Here is a 23818-nt window from a genome sequence, read left to right as displayed (position 1 = left end):
TGATGTGTAGAAGTGGATGGATTCCGGCTACATACTGACTGTATGCAAAATCAGAAAGTATTAAGTAAGCTTACTTACTTGCTATTTCAGTTAAATGCTGTGAACATGCCAAGTACTTTAAACAACTCCAGCAGTGGCTTCAGTAGAGATGTATTCAACCATTGCTGGCAAGCAACTAAGTATTCAGTGCACTTGAATAGCTTTTTTTTTTTTTTGCAGGGGTAGGGGGTGGAATCTTCCCATTCTTTCACAAAAGGGATCATTCCCAAATATTAAGAAAATTGCATCTGAGTCATGATAATACTAAACACTCACACATACACAAACCCAAGAACTTCCTGAACTCAATATGACCAAAAAATATTGACCATTTAATATATGTGCTGCTGAAGTGAGCATAAATACTGACCATTTAAAAATACCCTACTATCGCTTACCTGGGATGAAAAAGTACACACTAGGAAGTCTGCCTGGGAAAGAAAGTGTATATCCAGGATCACACCCCGAAGCGAATTTTCTGTGTATCGATTGTGTAGTCCAGCTGACCAAGAGATAGAGTTATCACTAATAAATTCGTAAGTAGGGTACCTGTAAAGAAGAAATAAATTTTTACATAGTCACTGAAATCACAGTATTCTATCAGGATGTAGTGTCTTATAAGCAGGAAGTAGACCTACTCCTTTGACCAAAGTCCCTTTTTCTAACAGTAAGGAGAGTTTTAATTATAGTGTTTAATAGAGTAGTTGATGAAGCATCTTTGATTCCATCAGTGGGATAGAAAACATTCGGAAGTATGTTACATGATATTGGTACATCATGTAATACACACATACATGTATCAAAATGACCCTTCTCAATTCCTAAGAGTTGAAGGCTCCTTATTTTCTTTGTAATGAGTGACCTCTATGAGGATTTTTAAGGTGCCTTCATATTTTGTCACTGAACTTTTCAATGATTAAATTTCATTTTAAATTTTTGACTTAGAATTTGTGATCATTCAGACTTACCTCCCCTAACCTCCCGTCCTCAAAGCACCATCTTAACCAACAACAATGGAAAACCAATCTAATTCATTTATAAAAGCAAATTCTTTGTAGATGTCTACTAAGCAACATTTTGGTAGTCTTGAGATAGGTTATGTACTTAAAAATATTAAAACGGTATCTTTAAAAAGTCTACCATATGTTCAAATGATTCCACTGTGAATTAAGAGGTTTAATTATACTCTAGTATACAGTGAATAAATTTTCTTAGTGTATGGGGTAGATCTTCAGAGTTAAGTTGCAAACTTTGGGACTTACATGAAAACGGGCTAATAATTGTACCTGCTTTATATAAATTTTGTAGGAATTAAATACATTAAGCAATGTAAAGTGCTTAGAGGAGCAACAGACATGTAGTAAATGCTCAGTAAATATTAGCTGTGATTGTTAAACATTCTTCTGTGGATATCCAGCTGGTCTTATTCTTTACTTCCTTTAGATCTCTGCTGAAATACAGCCTTATTAGTGAGGACTTTGGCAATTTCTATCTCTTTTACCTGATTAACTTTTCTTCATGACCTTTATTATCATTTGACATAATATGTATTCACTGTTTATTTACTGCCTGTATCCATTCCCACCTCCATCATCCCTAAGTGGAATGTAAACTCTATACAGAAGCATTTCATCTGCTTTGTTAACTGTATTATTCTCAGTACCTAGAACAGAAACTGGAGTATAAGAGGATCAATAAATATTTGTTGACAGGGTAGTAGTTCCTATTTATAAACCCTGAATCATCAAGAGTCAGGTTACATGTCTGTCTCCCCCAAAGGTGGGGACTATACTTTTCTTTGCATCACCCAGTACCTAGTACCCCACACAGTGCTGTGAGAGTAAGTACATGATACATAAGTAGTACACACTACCTATGTCTGGGACTTTTTCCTCATCCCCTAACAGCTGCTTCATATTTCTCTTCATTTCACAGCCACCAAGGAGCTTCTTCTCATTGCCTCTAATGATGACTGTGACGGCAAAGTCTCTGAGCACTGCTTCAGACTGGTATTCATTGTTCAGATCCATTTGGCCTCATTAGTTTTGACATTTTACCCTCCTCAGCCCTGAATCAGGGAGACGAAGGAAATGTCATATTTGTTCTAAAAAGAAAACAACCCCAAAGACTTTTAATGTGATTCCTGTGAAGCTGCACACCCAGGCATGGGGCAGAAACAGCAACAAATAACTCTGTCAGCATGGTTTGGGTGCTCAATGAAAAGAAAAGAGTGATCCTTTTCCTGAGAAGTGACAGTAACATTAATGCCCTTCCTAATTTAAAGACCCCTCCCTAGAACCAAACCAAAAGAACATCTAAGTTTCTCAGGGCTCCTCTGTGTATGCTAAAGACTGCTTGATGAAGGATATGGAGTTTGGAAAAAACAAACAGGAACAAAGTAAATAATGGAAGAGGGAGATTTTGCATCTCCAATAATGAGCATGGAAATTTCTGCACAAACATGCTACTTTCTGATCTTTTGCCTACAAGTATGTCAGCAGAGGAATTCTTTTACTGTAAGGTTGTAGAGATTGGCAATGATAGAATATTTTTTCTCCTTCCACCTTATAAAAATTTATTTTTATATCACTCACAAAGGACTAAGTTAAAGTTATAAACAACACATTTTCTTTTCTGAAGTCTTTCTCCAGGCTGAGCGAGATACTCTTCATGATTTCACTGTACCTGGTATACAACTCCTTCAGGACATCTATCTAACTACATTGTAATTATTTGTGACCTGTATACTGCCCACCAGTTGGATACTCCTGAAAATAAGGAGCAGCATATTATCTTCTATTTCTCTTTGTATTCCTAGTGCCCTGTAACTGTGTCTAGCATATTATAGTTCAATAAAATAGTGAAAAAATTAACCACTCTTTATTGTGGGGTCTTCATTTCACAAGGCAACTAAACACTTAACAAAAACTTTTAAATAATTTTTTCTTGCCTCTATTCCTTTAAATGAAACTAAGTTTAGGAGTGTTCATCCAGCAATTTTGATAAAAAGCAAACTAAATATGTAAATATTTACTCTGGGAGATTTTTAAAGACTTGTTTGTTCTCCTGTTTCACCCCTGTTCCCCGTCTCCACATCTTAGGATACCCAATATTAGATAGAAAATTTTAATAGTTCTTGCTTCGTTGCCAATGAGTCTGCGACTTAAACACTCTAACAGTGAATTACCTAAGAGAGATATCTCCACATTGGCAATGGTTGCCACAGTCAGTGGGATGCAGGTGCCAAAATCTCATGGATGAACTCAGTCTTAACCCAGAGAAACCTGAGGTATGATACCAAGCAGCAAAGCATTAACTGCTCATTTTCACACAGAAGCCACATATATAAACCTATCTTGACCGCTTTTTACCAAAGGTAAGCTACCCAGAAAATAGATTCTCCTCTGACTGTGAATCCTATGTATCATTTAATCATCATTCTTCAGTTCTTTACCCTCTTGAAGCACTCATAATTCTTTATGAGTCTCATTTATGAAGTCTCATAATGACCCTGGACTCGATATACTGCAATGAGAGATTGATTCATGCTTTTGGTCTCCGAAAACAATGGCAGAGGTTTTAGGATTTGCTTAGGTTATCAAAACCAATCCTAACAGATCTAAAGCAGAGTTAATTCAGAGTAGAAAAACGTAGAAGTAAAATAATGAGAAATAGCATTTAAATTCCTGAGAAGATCTTCAAAATGACTCAGAAAATTAAAATGAAAGGACTTGCAAAGAGGTAAAAAAGTGCATAAAATGCTGCTGCAACATTCCTAACGGAATATGGGAAAAGTGCCTCCTGAACTGCCATAGGGAGAGGAGCTACTTGCTGCTGACCAGCTGACCATGGAAAGGAAATTCGTTTTACTAGCAACATTGTTGCTTAACACAAACATATGCTGTACATGGATCAAAGTTGTAAGATGCTCATATCCTTTTATCTAAATATTTCCAAGGCCAGAAATCTAGCTTAAGGAAATAATGTGGATAACTTTAGGAATATACTGTAGCATTATTTATAAGAGTAAATAATTGGATAACACTTAAGTAAATAACTTAAGTGTCCAATATTAGAAGAATGAGCAAGTAAGCAATGACACATCTATACAGGGGGTATATAGTCATTAAAGGGGACATTTAAGATAATTATTTTTTTTAGTGAAATGAGAAAATGGATCCACTGCCGTATTAAAAGAGTTCAAATTATATAGAATATGATCATTATAGTATACTCAATACTAAAATGAGTAACTATATCAACGACTAAAGGGAATATATCAACATTTAAATAGCTGTTGCCACTGAGTAATAGGACTGTGGGTAATATTTTTTCCTTGCTTGTATACTTACCAACTTCCATATTGTCTAATGAACATGAATTATTTTGCTAATCAAGGAAAAAAGAAAAACAAGAAAAAAGCTTGTGATGCTTCAAGAACAAGTAAAAGAGTAGATAATATTTTAATATTTTTTTCAATCAATTACAAATTCAGTCTGGTATTTTAATATTAAGGAGCATGGTGAACTATTTCTACTCTGTCTCTGGATATCAAACTAGAAAAGTATCTGTGAAAATTTTGTATTGTGTTTTGTGCCCAAATGTTCATTTAATCCTTAACTATAAGTATATAACTTGGCTCACACTTGATTGACGAANCCAGTCCCTGGATTCATGTTCTTCATGAATAACAATGTTCTTTCATCTTTTTGTGTGTGTATTTATTTAATAGTCATAACAGACACATAACATAAAATTTACCATCTTAACCATTTAAAAAAGTTTTTAATGTTTTTTCATTTTTGAGAGGAACAGACAGAGAGTAAGGGAGACACAGAATCTGAAACAGGCTTCAGGCTCCAAGCTGTTAGTGTAGAGCCTGATGCACGGCTTGAACTCATGAACTGTGAGATCATGACTTGAGCTAAAGTCGGACGCTTAACCGACTAAGCCACCCAGGCGCCCCCATCAGGTTTAGATTCTTAGGAGGGAGAAAAAGGATTTAAACTATTATCCAATGCTTTTGATAAACATCTACAGTATAGTACTGACTTTAAATTTGTTTTTCTCTCCAACCTCTATTTGTGACATAAAAAGTGAACCAAAAATAAATAAATTAATTAAATAACCAATAGCTTAAGTGATTGACAGCTAATAAAAATGTTTTCAAACTGATGAAATTGAAATTGAAATAAACATAATTCAGTGCTTACTGGGCTCCTACTAGAGGTAGGTACTGTGTCTAAAGTGCTTGCTTATAATCCAGTGAGGGAGACAGAGGTAAGCAAGTGCTAAGCACCAAGTCAGAGGAATGCAGAGAAGAGGGACACGCTGGGATTCAGGGATGATTTCTGGAGCAGAGAGTGTCTGAGCAAAGCTAAGAATACAGAATCATCTCCCTCATTCCTTACTTCCATATATTTAATACATCCTTTATTTATTAATAATAAGTGAAGACCAATTCTAGGTTCACCCAGATCCTATGATAAATTCCCAATTAGGATCAGCATGTATATGTATTTTCTTAACCCCTATGTTAACTCTATAGTAGCACTACTCATACTGTGGAGTATGAGTAATTGTCTGTTCCCCCACTAGACTGGGAATTCCTTGAGAGCACAGTATTTTGCTTATCATGGAATCGCCAGCACCTAACAGTGCCTGAAATACAGGCATGCTCTATAAATGACGGATTACTGTTTTACTGCTCAATACATACTAGCAGTTCTTATTCTTTCACTTATGAAACTTATCTTCTGATCCTTTACTTTTCTTTAACATAACTTCCAAGTTTCAGAAATTTTTATATAAGTTGAAAACTTACACATATTTTACATATGTTTCATTTGCCCATCACTGCCAGTGAAGACAGTGAAAGTAAAAAGGCAAGCACCTGGTATGTTTTATTGCCAGCAGTTCTATATTGTTGGTTAGCATTTGTGGCCCCCTAGAATACCTATGTTTGAGCTGTGATCATATTTGGAGATGGGGCCTTTGGGAGATGATTAGGATTAAAGAAAGTGCATGAGAATGGGGCCTTCATGATAGAATTAATGTCCCCACAGGAAGAGACACCAGAAAGCTTGCTCTCTCTTCCAAACACAGAGAGAGGTCATGTTAGTACATAGCAAGATGACAGCTGCCTACACACGAAGAGAAGAGGCTTCAGAATGAAATATACACCGTACTGGCACCTCAAATACACTCCTGGTTATATTAACAGTCATATAGGTACATAGTTGTTTGAATTAAAAACTCCAATAATAAGTAGTAGTATTATAACAAGAATGACAAGTCACAGGAATTAAGGATTCCTTTCAACTGAAAAAGAGTACTGGTCTAGAATCACTAGTACATCTAACTTACTTTGTTTTTGCCTCCTTTAATAAAGAAGGGTCATCCGTGGCCAAATATACTCTTCTTTTATCCACTTGCATTCTGCGAGAGAGAAGCTGAAAATGTTCTTCAACATGTACCATGTATTCCTCGATGGGATGGAAGGCTGCTTCTGTTCCCACTTTGTCTGTACGTCTGACGTGTACTCTGGGGGGACAGAGGGAGAAAGTCAGACTCTGCTGATAATGCTCTGACCTTCTGATCCACTGGGTGCTCTTAGGCTACTCAACTTCATTATTTACGGTGGCATCATAGACATTTTAAACCAATTTTTCTTTCACTTTTGCCATTAGAAAAAATAAAATATTTTAAAAATTCAAACACATATATTCTAAATATATTTGCATGTTAACACAATGTAAGGAGAATTAGAAAATAAGCTTTTGAAGAATGCTTTCTTATAAAGAAAATAATTAGCATATCCAAGAATAGTAGAGTAAATGGAAGATTCCAGAGTTACACTCCATAGAGGCAGCAAAATAACAACCAGCCTCCCAGAAAAAAACAGATATAACTTTTTAAAGATTTTTGGCAACAAATGATACCAAGATTCACAGCTGTTATTACAGAATATTAAATATAATATTTGCAACATTTTGATGCCAACTTTTCTTCTTCTTCATTTTACCCTGTGTAGTTACTGTAACTGTCGGCTTATAGAATTGAAAATTGTCCAAGGAAAACACAGACCTGCAAGGATTCTTCCTATAGCACAATCAAGGTAGGCAAACCTTTTAAGAATTCTTACATTCCAAGTTCATGGAGACATCCTACCCCTTTTGTTATACACATAATGAATTTCCTTTTGCTGTTTTTCACGCTATCAAACACATGTAGATATTGATCTCATCTGTCTTATTGTAAAAAAGCTCTAAAACTGTAAAATTGGGGACAAAGATTTACATCATCCTTTGTTGACTTTCACAGTATTTTCCTCCCATCTTAGTGCTTTCAAAGTAACTGTAATGAAAAAAATAATGGTCATAGTTTATTTTCATAAATTAAAACTGTCCTTAAATTTGTCCTTTCTGCATCCTCCCCAACACCCACCAAATTAGTAAACCACTATTCATATATGGGAAAAGAAAATGGTAAATGTGTTTCCTTTTAGGTCACAGTATACAGGCATGCCTTAGGTCAAGCCTAAGACCAGCTTTTTTTTTTTTTTATTATTTTTTTTTAATGTTCTATTTATTTCTAGGAGAGGGACAGAGACAGCATGAGCAGGGGAGGGTCAGAGAGAGAGGGAATCACAGACTCTGAAACAGGCTCCAGGTTCTGAGCTGGCAGTCAGCACAGAGCCCGACGCGGGGCTCGAACCCACGAACCGCGAGATCATGACCCAAGCGAAAGTCGGACGCTTAACCGACTAAGCCACCCAGGCGCCCCCCCCCCTTTTTTTTAATGTTTTACTTATTTCTGAGAGAGAGAGAGAGAGAGAGCGCCAGCCTGAGCAGGGGAGGGTCAGAGAGAGAGGGAGATACAGAATCTGAAACAGGCTCCATGCTCTGAACTAGCTGTCAGCACAGAGCCCAATGCGAGGCTCAAACCCACGAATCATGAGATCATGACCTGAGCTGAAGCCGGACACTTAACTGACTGAGCCACCAAGGCGCCCCCCAAGATCAGCTTTTTATCATGAATCCGGTGGGCAGGTCTGTTTTCACTTGCAGTTAATCTTTATGGGTATCCTTTGCATTCCAGACTATTCCAGTCCAGATGTGCGTACCTTTATATTTACAGGTATTCTATTGTTTCCTTCCCATATCCTTAATCACTGCTTCTCTCTCAAGAAATTGGAATTGTTCACTGTGCTCCATAGGGATAAACAATTCCACTGAATTTCAATGAAAAGTTCCTAAGAAGAAACACTCTTGATACTGATTTCACCATGTACTTTCTTTAGCTCTAACATTTAAAATAAGGGTCAATAACTTCTATAGATATTAAGACTAAGACACAAGGAAAGATGCTAGGTGGGAGATAGGAAAACAAAAATAAAAATAGAAACAAAGAAGAGCTGTAATAATGGAAGGAAGAATCAAAGGAAGAGGAGCATATGAGGTAGTGGCAGAGTACTACTCAGAAATTTTCTCATGTCTCCAAGTACTCCTGAAGTTAGGCTTGGATCAAGAATTTTGAGAGAGGCATAATGAAGTCTCTATGGAAGAACCAGAGTATTAACCTTGTGAAGGATATTGGAAGTCATTTTAATTTAATGTAAGTTTTTCAGACTTTAAGGAAACTGATGCTTCTGAAGACATATCAATGAATAAAAAGACAACTATAAGGCAAGAGGAGGCTGGTTTCTCTAACATACTGTTCAACCTAGTCTTTACTAAAGTAAAAGTTCTTTGCGTACTTGCCTGACTTTCACAGATTTTTTACAGCATAGTACTGTAAATGTATCCTGTCTTCCTTATGATTTTCTAATAACATATTTTCTCTAGCTTACTTTATTATAAGAATATAGTATATAATGCATATAGCATTCAAAATAGATGTCAACTGACTGCTTATGTCATTGGTAAGGCTCCCAGCCAACACTAGGCTATTAGTAGTTAAGTTTTGGAGGAGCCAATTTATACATGGATTTTCAACTGCATGGGGGTCGGCAGTCCTAACTGCATTGTTCAGGGTCATCTATATCAGATTATCAAGCTGAGTCTTTCAGGGGAGGGAATGTGATTTTATTTATTTCCAATAGCACCAAATACAATGAATAAATGAATGAATGTTGTGTAGACACAAAAATCTAATTGTTTAGTACTGTGTGAGTAGAAATTTTACATGCCATCTAACTTAGTTTTCTTAGTTTTAAACAAATGAGGAAAGAGTGGCAATCAATGAAGACCTGGAATGATCAAGTATGCTGCCCAAAGTTACACTTGTTAGTAGTAGAAGTTAGATGGGGCCCCCAGATTCTTGAATTCCAGTGTCTTTCTCTTTCATTAGAGCACACTACCTCAATGAAATATCTCAATTGTCTGTGGTACTGCAATTTTTTGTATTTGGCCAACTCTTAATATGATGGATGGTCCGTGGATAATTAGGGTAGCTTTTTGGCATGCCAAACTACAGGAAAGCTTCCAAGAAAAGTAAGATGGTTTGAGTCCTGGTTTTGCCTTTATTAATTCTGGAACTTTCCTTTAGTTTCCTCACCTAGAAAATGGTTATCTCTATTCACTTCATAGGACTACGTTAAAGGATGAATGAGATAATGTAGTTGAAGGTATTTTGGTAATTTAATTACTACCCTTTTATCTTTCAAGATCCTGTTCAAACACTGACGCTATGAAGACTTCCCTTATACAGATGGAAGTACATTTCTCCCTGACCTCTCATAATAATTTTTATACTTCTCTCAGGGTATTTATCACATTCTGCCCATATAATGTTAGCTGTGTATGTCTCTTTTCCAATAGATTGTAATAAGCTAGAAGGAGCCATTAAAAAAAATTAATCTCTGTCCCCCACAGTAGCAGGTATTCAATAAATGTTCTGCAAATAAGTGAATAAACAACACATGCATTAATATTAATCAATAGCTGACTTTATTACTAACAGTATAAGTTACAGAATGTTATAGTCTAGCCTACAAGTCTATTTTTAGAAATTATTTTAGCATCAGTCTTTCTGAAAGGTATTATTTTACAGTGCATTTTTCCCACTGAACTAAAATCCTTTTACCCTTCTTATCACATCATCACTTTTAGGGCAGGTATTACCTTTCCTATTTTACAGATGGAAAAATCAAAGCCCAATACTATTATTAAGTAACTTGGTCCAGAATTAGAAAAAGGCCAGGAGTATTATCCAGGTCATTTAAATCTCAGTCCAGTACTCTTTCCATTAGGCAAAGAACATTCTCCCATGATATGAAATCTGCCACCAGGACCCAGGAAAATTCCTCTTCCCGTAACTTTTTATATATGTGTATAGGAGCACATGCTTATGCACAAAGATGCTTCTTTGTGCTATGATTTCCTTGAACATAAGCATGAGACTGGATGCATATATACATGATAACTCCCAAGTGGGCCAAGAGATAATTTTAAATCATAATTTTAACATTATCTTATATTATAAATAGTATTTTATTATCAAAATAGCTTCCAGGGCAGAAAACAGAACATTAAAAAAATGCAAAATAATCATCACTGGTAATTAAAGAAGTCTAACAAAAAGTGCAATAGAAAAGTTATAAATGTGACAGCTTCATCTCATGGTCTTGTTAGGATAAGATAGGATATGACATTCATTTGTTAAATGAATAAATAAGTGAATGAGGGTAACAAAGTATGATGACTCAGCTGTTCTAAGTGAACAAAGGAAGAATGATCTCCTTATGACCTTAGGTGAACTCTGGAATATCTGTTTTAGGGTATGGCTCTGAAAATTGAACTATATCACAAAGTTCACAATATATTGTAAAGTACACATATCTCTGCTACTACACATCACATTATGAGGAATAAATCAGATTCTTACCCAATAACTGGATGTTTGAAGCCAAGCTTCTTAGTAGTCTCTTCAATTTCTTTTTCTAGCCACGGTTGTGGGCGGATTAAATATTTGACAAACTGGGACACCCACCACACTGCAGGGTCACCATGGACACGTACAAGCCGATCTGCAAGGTCTTCTGGTACCGCCAGGGGTAAATATGGTGGACGAGGATGAAGACTGTCTACAATGGGGAGCTCAACCACCTGAACGTTTTTGTCCTTTACTTCACCTGTGAGAATATCAAAACATATCATCACCACACTATATTTCTCATACAATTACCATTTGAGAACTCACTCTGGATGCTTTTATAGCAACTCTACAGCAGTATTACAGAGACAGTTAAGTAACTTGCCCAAGGTACTGAAACAGAAGTGACAGAGCTAAATTTCACATTTAGGTCGGCATGCCTCCGAAATCTATGATCTTCCCCTCCGCCACCCTGTCATAACATGCTGCCACATCAACACCTCATACCCCAGAGAGAGATGCACTCAGAATGTCTAATCAGAGAATAACCATATTGTCAGTGAACACAGCCAGCTACACAAAGTTCTGTTTTTTATAATTGTTTTGGTTTTTGAACCAGACAATAAAGTATCCTCAAAACTTCAAGATTGTCATTATAGCAAATGGCTCTTGCATTAATTTCATGACAGAGCACGACTCTAGAGGTAGGATTACTATTATAAGTCAAGCAGTTATATCTTTTAAAGAAAAAAAATGATAATACTAAAGTCTTTTTTTTCTTGGCCAAATTATCTATTACATTTTCACTTATAATAACAATAGAATCTATGTTGATTGTTTATCTGGACATTAAAATTAAAATACGATTAGATGCTAATTTTTGTAGATGATGATTAGTTTCAGAATCCAACTTGTATATGTCATTAATGATACTGCTGTTCTGTCAATTTTATAATATAATGATATGAACAACCCAAAATGGGATAAGCCAGCAACTTTAGATATTGAAGACATCTAACTGAATATCTATCTTTGGATACTGAAGACCATATAGTAATAACTAGAAGACATGAAGATACCAGGCAGATAAATTTTACAAATACAAAATGTATTGAATTAAAATTTCAGTAACAGAAAATATTAACCTGAACATACAAAATAATTCCAGTTAATCACTGGACCATTAAAGAAAGAATGCACTTATAGAGAATAAACCTAGAAGTCATTTAAAATGTATTCACCAGAATGGAGCACAGTCCTGAAATTTTGTTTTTCTGCATTTATGCCAAGTGTTTTATAGTAAATCTCATCATCTGGAAATGTAATCACTCAAACTACATGATTATAAGAAAGTTAGTTGGCATAACTAAAAATGTCTGGTTAATATTCTCTCTCTGACATGTAAAACTCATTTCAGGATTCTTAGAACAAAGCCCTTGAAACATGACATTTTTTGCATGAATAGATGGCAATAAAAAAATTTACCACCAGCATTGCAGTTCATCTAGGGTACCAGTTAAGAAAGAGGTGGGCACCTTTATCAGATGAGAAACTACACTTAAGAGTGTATGGGGAGAGGGGTGCCTGGGTGGCTTAGTCGGTTAAGCGTCCGACTTTCGCTTAGGTCATGATCTCGTGGTTCGTGGGTTCGAGCCCCGCGTCGGGCCCTGTGCTGACTGCCAGCTCAGAGCCTGGAGCTGTTTCAGTCTGTGACTCCTTCTCTCTCTGACCCTCCCCTGCTCACGCTCTCTCTCTCTCTCTCTCTCTCCTAGAAATAAATAAAACATTAAAAAAAAAAAAAAGAGTGTATGGGGAGAGAGTGAGCCACATTTTAAGTTAAGCTCTAATAATCTCCCAAAGGCAAGGGAAATTGGGATGCTTTCTGTGATATGGACATGATAAGAGACATACCACATGAATGAGAGGAAAATTAGGATGGGAAAACAGTTCTTTTTTATAAAAAAGAGAGAAAGAAAGGAAAAATCTAGCCTCTTATATGGCCATAAACAAAAGCAAAATTAATAGGGCTACCTTCCTTTTGCGATTTCTTCCTAACATGGTTATTCTAAATGTTCTGTGTAGCTCTATCTTTCACTGATTACCCCAAGGGCTCAACTTTCTTACAGCTAGTCCTATTGACAGCCTTCAGAAATAAATTGAAACTATGCTTATATCTTCAAGACAGAGAATGTAGTTTATTTTTGTTGGTTTTTCATTCATTCATTCATTCGTTCATTCATTCATTCATTCCACTTGTTCAAATATTTATTGAACAGTGCTATATGCCAAACACTGTATGAGGCAGAGTATACAGTGACAACGTTGTCCTTGCTCTCCAAGATTTCTAGTTCAAAAACCTCACCCAGAACTGACTGTTTTCAGTGGAAGAAAAATAAAATAAAATACCATCACCTAATAATGTGTTATCAAAAAGATATCAATACTCAACTGCCTAGTAAAATATTAAGAAAAGGATATTTATAAATAAAAAAAAAGGTTAGCTTCCTCAATAATGATATATTTTAAAATAAATGAAAATAACATATTATATGCTATGGTTAGAAGGTCCCATTTGTTTTTACTTGGTTTACCACCTAACATTTTTTATACTACTGGCATTTATATTGAAGTGAATTTAAATCTGGAACAGATCTTAGATTAGAAATGATCATGCTTAGTGAGTGGTTTCTAAACTTTAGTCATTTATGTATTCACTTTACAATTTTTACCATATCCATGTATTATCTGTATTAATGTTTTAAAAATTCATTTTAAAACTTACATGAATTTATTTTATAGATGGAAACTAGAAGTATAACTTCACTGAAAATGAAACCATATCATTAAATTCTATATAAATACTATTGCCTATGAAGCGCCTTGGGCTCAAGCCAGATTCCTATTAAAAGAAGAGGTTATCTATCAGTGAGGTTAAAGGGGTATAATTGCATTTCCCCTCACATCTCCTATGAGTTTCAAACCAAATGGGAGATAGAGAGAAGGATAAATGGTAATCAAAATATCAGCTTGATTACCAATAAGGATGAACTACAGAATGTAGTATTGTTCTTTGGATTTATGGCCTTACGGGTTTCCACCCAGTCCTAAGAAGAGTCTGTCAACCAAGGCCTACTATACTGAGGAGGAGGAAGAGCATGCCATGAGAGAAGCCAGACAGGGCTATGCCTCACACGTTTATTCCTCCCCCTAAACTCACCAGCTGTATGCACTACTTTCCTGCCAAGTGGAGGGTAAATGAGGTAGACAGAAAGAAGAAAAAAAAACAACAACAACACTGCAGTACTTCTCCCTTTGAAGGAATGGAATTAGTTATGCTTCTATAGAAAATCTTGAGGAATGGAGGATTCTCAGTACCTGCTCCCACCCATCAGCTCCACTCCCAAACAATTATCCAGTGTTAAAGAACTATTGTAAAGATATCCTGATACTAATTTGAAAATCTGTCTGACACAATCAGAAGGACTGAAAAAGAAATAACTTTCTCAATTATTCAATTCAATGTTTGTTTTAATCTTTTATCAGGAAACTGTTTGAAATTATCTCATATATGCCACCTAAACAAATCTCTAGTAATCTGTGGTAGGTTCAGAGTCTGAGAAACAGATTTACTTAAACTCCCTCATTTTACAGAGGAAACAAACTAGAGAGGTTAAGAAATTTCTCAAAGGTAATACAGCTAATAAAAGGGCCAGGATTAGGCTCTAGTGTTTACCACATTACTTATATTACATTCTGCTTTCTGGAAACTATATTTATATATTTCAAAGCATTTAAATATGTCCCGTTTTGATCAATCAAGAGTGCCTTGCCATTCTATTAAGATGGTACCGTTGCGGGGGGGGGGGGGGGGAAGCACTGCATCAACCTTCCAGCAAGAGAATGTTTTATATGTGCAAGTCTTACAAAAGTCAGGACTATGCATTTGTAAAGAATCAGAGCAAACTAGTCTAGGAGTTACACAATTGACTGCTCAGTTCAACCAGAACTGATATAATCACTATTAATTATTTCAGGGACTCATTTTCTTTTCTTTAAAAATTTGTTTTAATGTTTTATTTATTTCTGAGAAAGAAAGAGACAGCGTGAGCAGGGAGGGTCAGAGAGAGAGGGAGATACAGAATCCAAAACATGCTCCAGGCTCTGAGCTAGCCGTCAGCACAGAGCCCGACGCGGGGCTCGAAACCACAAACCGTGAGATCATGACCTGAGCCGAAGTCGGATGCTTAACCGACTGAGCCACTCAGGCGCCCTTCAGGGACTCATTTTCAAGACTACCTTCTCTTGTTAGTAATTCTGGTCTATAAGGTCATTATCTTTGCCAAAGTCAAGTCTCAATAGGCTTGCTGGTACACTTAGAGCCCTCTGCCAGTAGCATAGATAATTCTTTGACAGGGAGGATCTCCACAGCTGCAGGCAAGTACCCCTTTTTTTTTTTTTTTAATGTTTTATTTATTTCTAGGAGAGAGAGAGAGAGACANAAGCCACCCAGGCGCCCCAGCAGGCAAGTACCTCTAGCAATTCATAACAACTCCATTTAAAAGTATTACTCTGTTATCATTCCATGTGCCATAAGACAGACACTAGCCTTGAAATTAGTCAAGTACAATTATTAATCATCAGTAGACTCAATAGGAAGGTCTTAACATCTACCATGAATGAATAGGTTCTGCTGTCATGAAAAATGTTTCAAGGGTGGGAAAGACTTTGGGTCTTACTCCATGAGATTTCTTCTGAATTTACTATCTTCTTTCTTCAGTTGCTACCCAGTGACTGTCACTGACTTGTGACAGAAACACAACTAAACTGAGGGAGGGTGGTGGAATCTCTTGAAGACAGACCTCAGAAAGCCAGAATGGTCAAGGTAAAGAAGTTTGGAAGAGGGCTGCCAGTTGAGAAAAATCTCCAATAAGATATCACTACCTGGAACTTAAATTTCACTTGGGGTGAGGCAGGGATTATTAGTAACTTTTTGACAATTCTGAACCAAAAAAGGCTGTCTGCTTTCTGGTCTCAAGACTCTGAAGAAGGTTGCCTTCAATACCCACATAGGTCCAGGCTTCCCTCAACTAGGCATAGAGGGGTACAATGCAGTTTTAATTCCCTTCCTAAGGGTTTCCTTGAATGGTTATAGTTGGCAAATGCCGCCACACCCAAGAGCATTTCCAAAGACTATGTCAACTGCTGAGATTCATGGCTCTATGTGAGGCTAGAACAAGGAGAGACATCAAACAAATATGGTCAAGTAAATGCCTATTCCCATGTATGTAGTACATAGTGATTACAGGTATGGGCTTTGTTAGGACAAAAACTACTGTTTAAATACTCTACCACTTCACAGTTGTGTGCCCTTGGATAAATTATATTTAACTTCAGCCCAGTTTCTCCATCTGGAAAATGGCATTGATAATAGCAACTTATTCATCTGGAAAATGGGACTAATTATAGTATCTTACTCATCAAGTTATTTTAAGGGTGAGTTATTACATGGAAAAAGCTGAGCACAATGCCTGATACACAGTGATTCTCAAAAAATGTTAGCTCTTTGCCCTAGGATCAATTCTGTTGAATCATTTTCAAGAAGTTAGCTAGAATTTGGTCAGGGAAGAGATTGTTTGCCAAAATGTCATATTCTCTGAAAAATATATCAAAGTGCCCATTTCAGTGAGCCAAAGATACACTAAGAAATATACTAGATATAAGCAGATATACACCCCAAATCTTATTCATACTGTTTACCATAGGCAACAGAACAATAAGCAGCTTTTATTGTTTCAAAATAGTCGACAAATATTCAAATAGAAGGGTAGAAACTCTGGCTATCTGAAAGTTCTGACATCCTATAATTACTAATGACTAAAATTCTGTTCCACACTGAAAGTACATCATGGTAGTAAGTTGTCTAAACTAGGAATACTTCCTGTTCATGTCACAGCAAAGAGTTTGTATGCTTAAATTATATCCACAAAGACTATCTGGACTCCTGGGATTTACATTTTCTTTAACATTACGTGGCCAAATATGACTGATTAAAGTTTTACTAAATTCTCTGAGACTTGTTATAGGAGACACGAGTAAAAGGATACCAAGACTGAAAGCTAACTAGCTGTGGTGAGACCTCTAGGGACATGGGGGGATTTTACTGATTTTACTTGGACACAATAAGATGGACATTAAAAAAAAAAAATCACATAAATGTGCGAGGTCTGTTCTTCAGGATTTTTAACAATGATGACATTAATATTTATATCTTCATTTAATGACGGTGCTCTGTTTTCATCTAAAATATGGAAGAAAGATATACTATTAAAAAGCGAACAGCTGGGGTACTTTCTTTCCTTTTGTTTTTCAACCACTGAGGTTGATAGAGATTTTTTCTTGAACTTTAATGAGCAACTGTCGCCTGCCATATGAATTCCATCACTGCTCTACTTAAGCAACAACTCAAAAGACTGTTATTACTGCCAGTTTGAAGCCTTCAACCAATTGAGTGAAAGTTCTAAATTCAATCATATGAAACAAAGTGCAGTGTTAGCAACATTCTTAAGAATTAGCATATCACACTATGGGAATGATTGTGCAGCATTCTTATGAGGTATTTGCTGCTTTTACTAGCACAGAAATGCCTTGCAAAGGCAACCAGACTCATGGTTCACTGACCTCAGTGTTACTCTGACAGACTTAACTCTGGATAGGAGCCTGAAAGAACGGCTAATGGAAAATACGTAATATCCTAGTGAGTTATGCAGTTCAGGATAATGCAGGCAAGCAGTATCAAAAGAAAAGAGAGCAAAGAGATTTTTTGCTTCATGTCACTAAACAGAAGCTCCCTGCAGTCATTCTGCATGTGCTGAAACAAATTTAGTCACTTATATTTTAAATACATGTAGAAGTCACTTTGCTAAGATTCCAGACAGTCCACAGCTTGCTCATAAACGGGACAGTGCCAACAGTTTCTCTGATGATTCACATTGCACAGGTCATTACATATATGTTATATGTAATTGATGAAACACTAAATTCTACTCTTGAAACCAACATTACACTACATGTCAACTAACTAAAATTTAAATAAAAATCTGAACCAAAACAAGTAACTCCATGTAGAGGTTTGGGGGAGTTTTTTGGTTATATTTAAATCATTTAGTACTTTTTCCCAAGTTAGAAACTCCTAACACAAAGGATCCCAAAGAATTCTGCAACAGTTTTTCTCATGGAGAAAAAACAACAACAAGAAAATAGAGGAATAGAAAGCAGTACAAAGAAAGATAAGGCTTAATTTCATCAAATTATTCAAGAGCCAAACCCCAAACTTTCTTTTTCCCATTCTCATAGAAAATCATAATTCCACTTTCATATTCCTCTTATTCCTTCATCACATGTTACCCTCCTTGAAAGCAATAGGCAGGAGGAAGGACCTCCAGGTAATAACAGCCTTTTATCCCATGAGAATTCCTGAAAATGATGACTGAGTATACTGGCATACCAACAGGAAATCACAGCACAGAGCTGTCAGCTGGCATGCTGTGTTTCCTTTTGCTTTGGGGCAACTTTATAGCAGCCTTTGTGATTAGCACTTGGTTGGAGTTAGGAATGTAATGCTTCATTTTGAACTTACAGCTCCTTGTGATTTTTCTGCTAATACCACTCAAAGGTTAAATCAGGAAGGCCCAATTTGAGTTTCCTGATAGTGGAATACAGGTCAATCCTAATACCCTAAAATACAAGAATTATAACTAGTACTTCTGACTATCCCATTAGGGAAGAAAATGAAAATGCAGTGTGTTGGAAATCATAACAAAACAGTTAAGACTTTTGTGGGATATGAGGAGAGAAGACAACTTAATCAAGTGTAGTAAGCAATGTGCTAAAACACTATACAAATTGTTGACAAAACAGACAAACATCCTGGCCTACTGAAACAGGGATTCAGTAGCAAATCTCCCTCATTTTGTATGCCAATGCAATCCATAAAGCACTAGCCGCTCCAAGAGTCACCCTGCCACCATTTCCATCTTTAACTTGCTGCCATCTCAGACTGCACAATCTGTCTTCTCCCCCAGCTGCCTCAGCTTCCACTGTGGAAAAAGTGGAAAAAGATGGGGGGTGGGATACAGCTTTATGGCCAAGCTATAGCTCCTGCTGTCACTGTGTCTGCCAATCTGGTATAAGTCAGTGGACTGTCCCTTTCTCCTCTTCTGGGTTGTGTTAAGTTTCTAGAAAGAAGAGAGCTAATACTTTACAATCTACAGCCTCTGGTGACAGAGCTGAGATAAAAACTATAAAGACATTATTCAAAAAGTGGCTATATTTTGCCCTTTCTGGTTTAACTGGGGGAAGAGCAGGGGATATCCATACACGGAGAGAAAGAACTCTGAGGCAAAAGGCATGAAACCTGAACTAGTGGAGCATGAAAAGGGGAAGGAGAAGGAAGACAAATGTGGCAAATAGGGCAAGGAGATGTTTGAGGTTGCGAGAAGTAGGCCTTTTCTTGTTACTGCTTACAAAATACAATACTTTGTACAGATTTGATACTTCACACTATCATTCCTATGACATTTTTCATTTATTATTTAAACAGGGACAGCACCACCACAAACTTCTTTAGAACCTAGACTAGACTGTGCAAAGGAATTCTTCTGTCACTTCCCTGCCAAGAAAGTTATCTATGGTTTCTCATCATCTGCAACATATTTTTCAACCTGTGGTTATCTACCAATACACCCCAAAGTCTTACCTGGTAAATCTACAAATCAGAGGTTATTATTTTACCATAATCCTACGTTCATCTCAAATCATAAATATTCTGGCAGGGGTGAGGGTCAGAATCTGTTCTTTTCATATGCTTTACTCTTTTTCAGTGACCCATGCAGGTTATTTCTAAAATAGCTCTTGCATCCACAGCTTTCCTGCTCAGCTCCCTATCAGCAACTTTAATTAAAGGCTAACTTATTGTGCAACAACTACATGCCAGGTAGTACACTAAATGTTTTCCATGCATTATCCCAATTAGTCCACAGAGTCTTTGTGAGGTGAGTACTCTTTTATCCCCATTTTACAGATGAATTTAAGTAACTTGTTCAAGGTCACCCAGCTAGCAGTCAAAAACAGGAGCTGAAGCCACACATTCTGATTCCAGAATTTGAAGTTTTATACCACCCTATTCCATTATCTTAAAGTTTCACAGAAAGTAAAAGTGACTCCACATGGAATTTATTAAAAAAGGAGGGAGGAGCAGGGCTCCAAGGTGTGAGTTTAAATAATAAGACAAAGGAAGAGAGCTAACACCAGTGGGTAAGGTCCAGATCTCTCTGTACAGTAGGCACTAGATCAAAGAATTTAATATTAAGTAAAAGACATAAGCTTCAAACATTGATCACATATACACATATTAAGGAATTAAATTGTCGCTAAACAAAACAACTTCCCTCATTGTCATTTTGGGTTCATACTAGAATCCCCGAAGAAACAAAAATAATAGCAAAAGATAGATTATCTCAAATTTAAATTATTTGTATGAAACAATTAGGGTGCTTTTTAGTTAACTTAAAGCTCATGGCTAAGACTTAATAATACCTTCACAATTTGATTATAAACAGAATGTGAATTATAAGACCTATGATGGTCTTATATCCTAATAAATATATTATAACCTTTCCATGAAAGAGAAATAGCCTACTTCAGAACAAAGAATTTAAAAAGCAGTTATCATAAAGAGATTTATTAAATGTGTAAACCATTCTCATTATCTATTAACATACTTATTTTCAACTATTAAAAATTTATTAAAAATATTTTGCAGTGTAAAACATGTATTTTTTAAAAAATATTTCCTCCTTTCATTTCTTTTTTTTTTTTTTTAATGTTTTATTTATTTCTAGGAGAGAGAGAGAGAGAGACAGCGTGAGCAGGGTAGGGTCAGAGAGAGAGGGAGTCACAGACTCTGATACACGCTCCAGGCTCTGAACTGGCAGTCAGCACAGAGCCCGACGCGGGGCTCGAACCCACGAACCGCGAGATCATGACCTAAGTGAAAGTCAGACGCTTAACCTACTAAGTCACCCAGGCACCCCTCCTCCTTTCATTTCTTAAGTGGTATATTTATAAATAAATAAAAATGCACAACTTTCAATTTGCTTCCGAAAACCTTATAAATTGAAGTATCTACTTCTGATGCCATGGTTCAAAATTCAGGCTATAATAACAGATGCTATCCCAAATGAATCACAAAATAAATACAAATATTTTATATTTTCAGAAACAAATTTCAGCCTTGTTTATTATAATAATTAACTTTATTCATGTCAGTGGAATTTCTAAAAGACTAAAAAAGATCAGAGAAAAGACTTTTAAAGGTGATACAAAGAAATTAAAAAAATTTTTTTAAACATTTATTTATTTTTGAGAGAGAAAGAGAGAGAACAGGAGAAGGGCAGAGAGATGGAAACACAGAATCTGAAGCAGGCTCCAGGCTCTGAGCTGTCAGTACAGAGCCCGACACAGGGCTTGAATCTACTAACTGTGAAATTATGACCTGAGCCAAAGTCAGACACTCAACCAACTGAGCCTCCTGGGCGCCCTCAAAGTAATTTTTAAGTCAACTCAATAGATCATTTAGTTGAACATAAATGAATGAGGACAATCACAACTGCATTTATATATCAATAAATTCATGCATTTAAACCACTACATCTCAAGAACAAAGAGAAATAATATTTAGAAGAATGGAAATCTTTCAAATGACAACAGTGATGATTCTCGTCTACTTGAAAAAAATGAGAGCTGAGAGTTATATGTTTAAAGTGTGTAAAATCATGGAAGATTTAAACAAGGTGTTCAAAATGTGTTCACCAAATCTAAGAATTAGTGATATTTCCCTGGTGCTTGAAAGAAGTAGTTTAAGAATAAATAAAATAAAGCCTAAATTTACAAAACAGGTAGAATTCTTACAGAACTCATTACTCCAAGAGAAGATAACTTAAACCAGAAATGATATGTTTGGGGTTAAATATGAATGTTCATACCATGACAGCACAGATGACAACTATTACCTTCTATAAAATGTCACTGAGAATTACTGTTATATCAGAGTACTTAACTGGACTAATCAGTGTTATAGCCCCAAATGCCTTTTTTAGGCTTCAACACACAGGAAATAACATACATAATAAGACTATGTTACATTTTGGCTCTAAAAATATAAGAAAAATGCATTTTTCTTTGTGTACCAACAAACTATTATTTCTTTTCTTTGCAATACAGAGATGAAAGGTAAATATACATAGGAACAGAAAAGGGTAAGAGGAGGAAGGCTAGGATATTACTTATGTCTGCTGATAATGCTTGATTGGTTAGAGTAGAACATAAAATTAATAAAATAAAGGATATTGGAGTTCTGAAGGTATTGCTGCATAGTTGTTTTATTAGAACAAATCTTGTATGTACTATTTCTTCTCACCAATATTAAACAACAAAAAACCTATTTATTGAATACTGTTTGAGCCAAGGATCACTGGTTATAAAGAACAGAAACCTAGTCAAATTAGCTCAAGTAAAAAGAAAATTACTGAAAGAATACAAGGGAATTTGCCAAGAAATTAAAAGCAGGAAGTACAGCTATACCTCAAGAGATGAGGAGCCAGCAATTCATACCATGTCTCTGTGGCTACATGGTCTGTATGGGTCAGCAAGACCCTCCTTTCTGATAATTAACTCCTCTCTTGCTCAAGGCTCATCTTATAGATACCAGCTTCAGTCTACAGATTTTACAACTTAGTTTTACCCTCAGATAAGCTCATCTCTGTGTTGTGTGTTGGAATTAATATTAACATTTACTGAGACTAGTACCTAGTGTTAGGTACTATATACAATGCTTATGAACATTACTTCTTTTAATTACCAAAATGACCCTAGGCGGGGAAGTACTTATAGATGACCAGTGAAGGAGTTAGAATCTGCATCCATCAGACTCTAGAGTTAGAGTACTCAACTATAAAATTGGATTACCTCTCAAAAGGGAATCTTATTGGCACAGGATTAGTTTCTCAGGGTAAGATAATTACATTGTCCTGTAGAGCTGTGTGTATGTGTGCGTGCATGCACACATGTACCGGAGGGGAGGAGTGGTTTCATGATACATACAAGACAGTAAGGCCTATATTCCCCAAATAGGTGATACTAGAAAGGACACAGGGAATTAATAACCAGTATACAGCAAACTTTGGCTTTCAGGAACTTAAAATTTAGGAATTTAACTCTCAGAACATAGGGTAATTTTTAGAATCATCCATTTATGTATCTCTATTACTACATTTACCAAGTTGTTTATAATTGTTTTTGCATGTATTGTCTCCCTTACAAATCTGGCATATGAACATAAACCTTAACCTATTTATCCTATTGCTTCAGCAATGACCACTATGCCAGGTACATTAAAAGTATAAAGTAAGTGTTTAATTGAACAAATTGAATTGAATTGAATATATAAAGTTCTGTAATTAATATAGATCTCACAGTCTATTGTAGGAAACAATAACTTGGCTAATTAGTAGATGATCCCACCATTCAGCTTCATGATCTCAATGTTATTGATAAATTTTGAGATTTGAGAATTTGAAATTTACAATGTAAAACAGTTATTATTACTGAGGTCTTGCCTTTTTTAAGTCTCTTATATAACAAATAGTTGGAAATGGTATATAAATACTTGCTAAGCTGTATTTATATTAATACCTCTGTTCTTGCTGCTTGCAAAGTACTTGAAAAATATATAGGCATTCTGCTTTGGATCCATTATTTATTTATTTTGAGAGAGAGAGAGAGAGAGAGAGAGAGAGCACAAGTGCATGCTAGTGCGTGCAGGGGGACAGCAGAGAAAGAGAAAGAG

General features: G+C 36.0%; 1 protein-coding gene across 1 annotated transcript in view; it reads right to left on the bottom strand.

Annotated features, from left to right (window-relative positions):
- Window positions 1–437: 437 nt before the first annotated feature.
- FUT8 (fucosyltransferase 8) overlaps window positions 438–23818 on the bottom strand; it is a gene marked incomplete at its 3' end in the record, with an annotated part of 153850 nt that continues 130469 nt past the window's right edge. Inside the window, exons 7-9 of the mRNA XM_039242142.1 lie at window positions 10927–11173; window positions 6406–6582; window positions 438–588 (exon numbers count right to left, since the gene is read on the bottom strand). Of these exons, the coding sequence (XP_039098073.1) occupies window positions 438–588; window positions 6406–6582; window positions 10927–11173 (575 nt within the window). The remainder of the gene's footprint in view (window positions 589–6405; window positions 6583–10926; window positions 11174–23818) is intronic.

The sequence above is a fragment of the Hyaena hyaena genome, unplaced genomic scaffold, assembly GCF_003009895.1.
Source record: "Hyaena hyaena isolate Hyena2069 unplaced genomic scaffold, ASM300989v1 scaffold_208, whole genome shotgun sequence".
NCBI classification, from domain to species: domain Eukaryota; kingdom Metazoa; phylum Chordata; class Mammalia; order Carnivora; family Hyaenidae; genus Hyaena; species Hyaena hyaena.
This window is presented reverse-complemented; position numbering and strand designations above follow the sequence as displayed.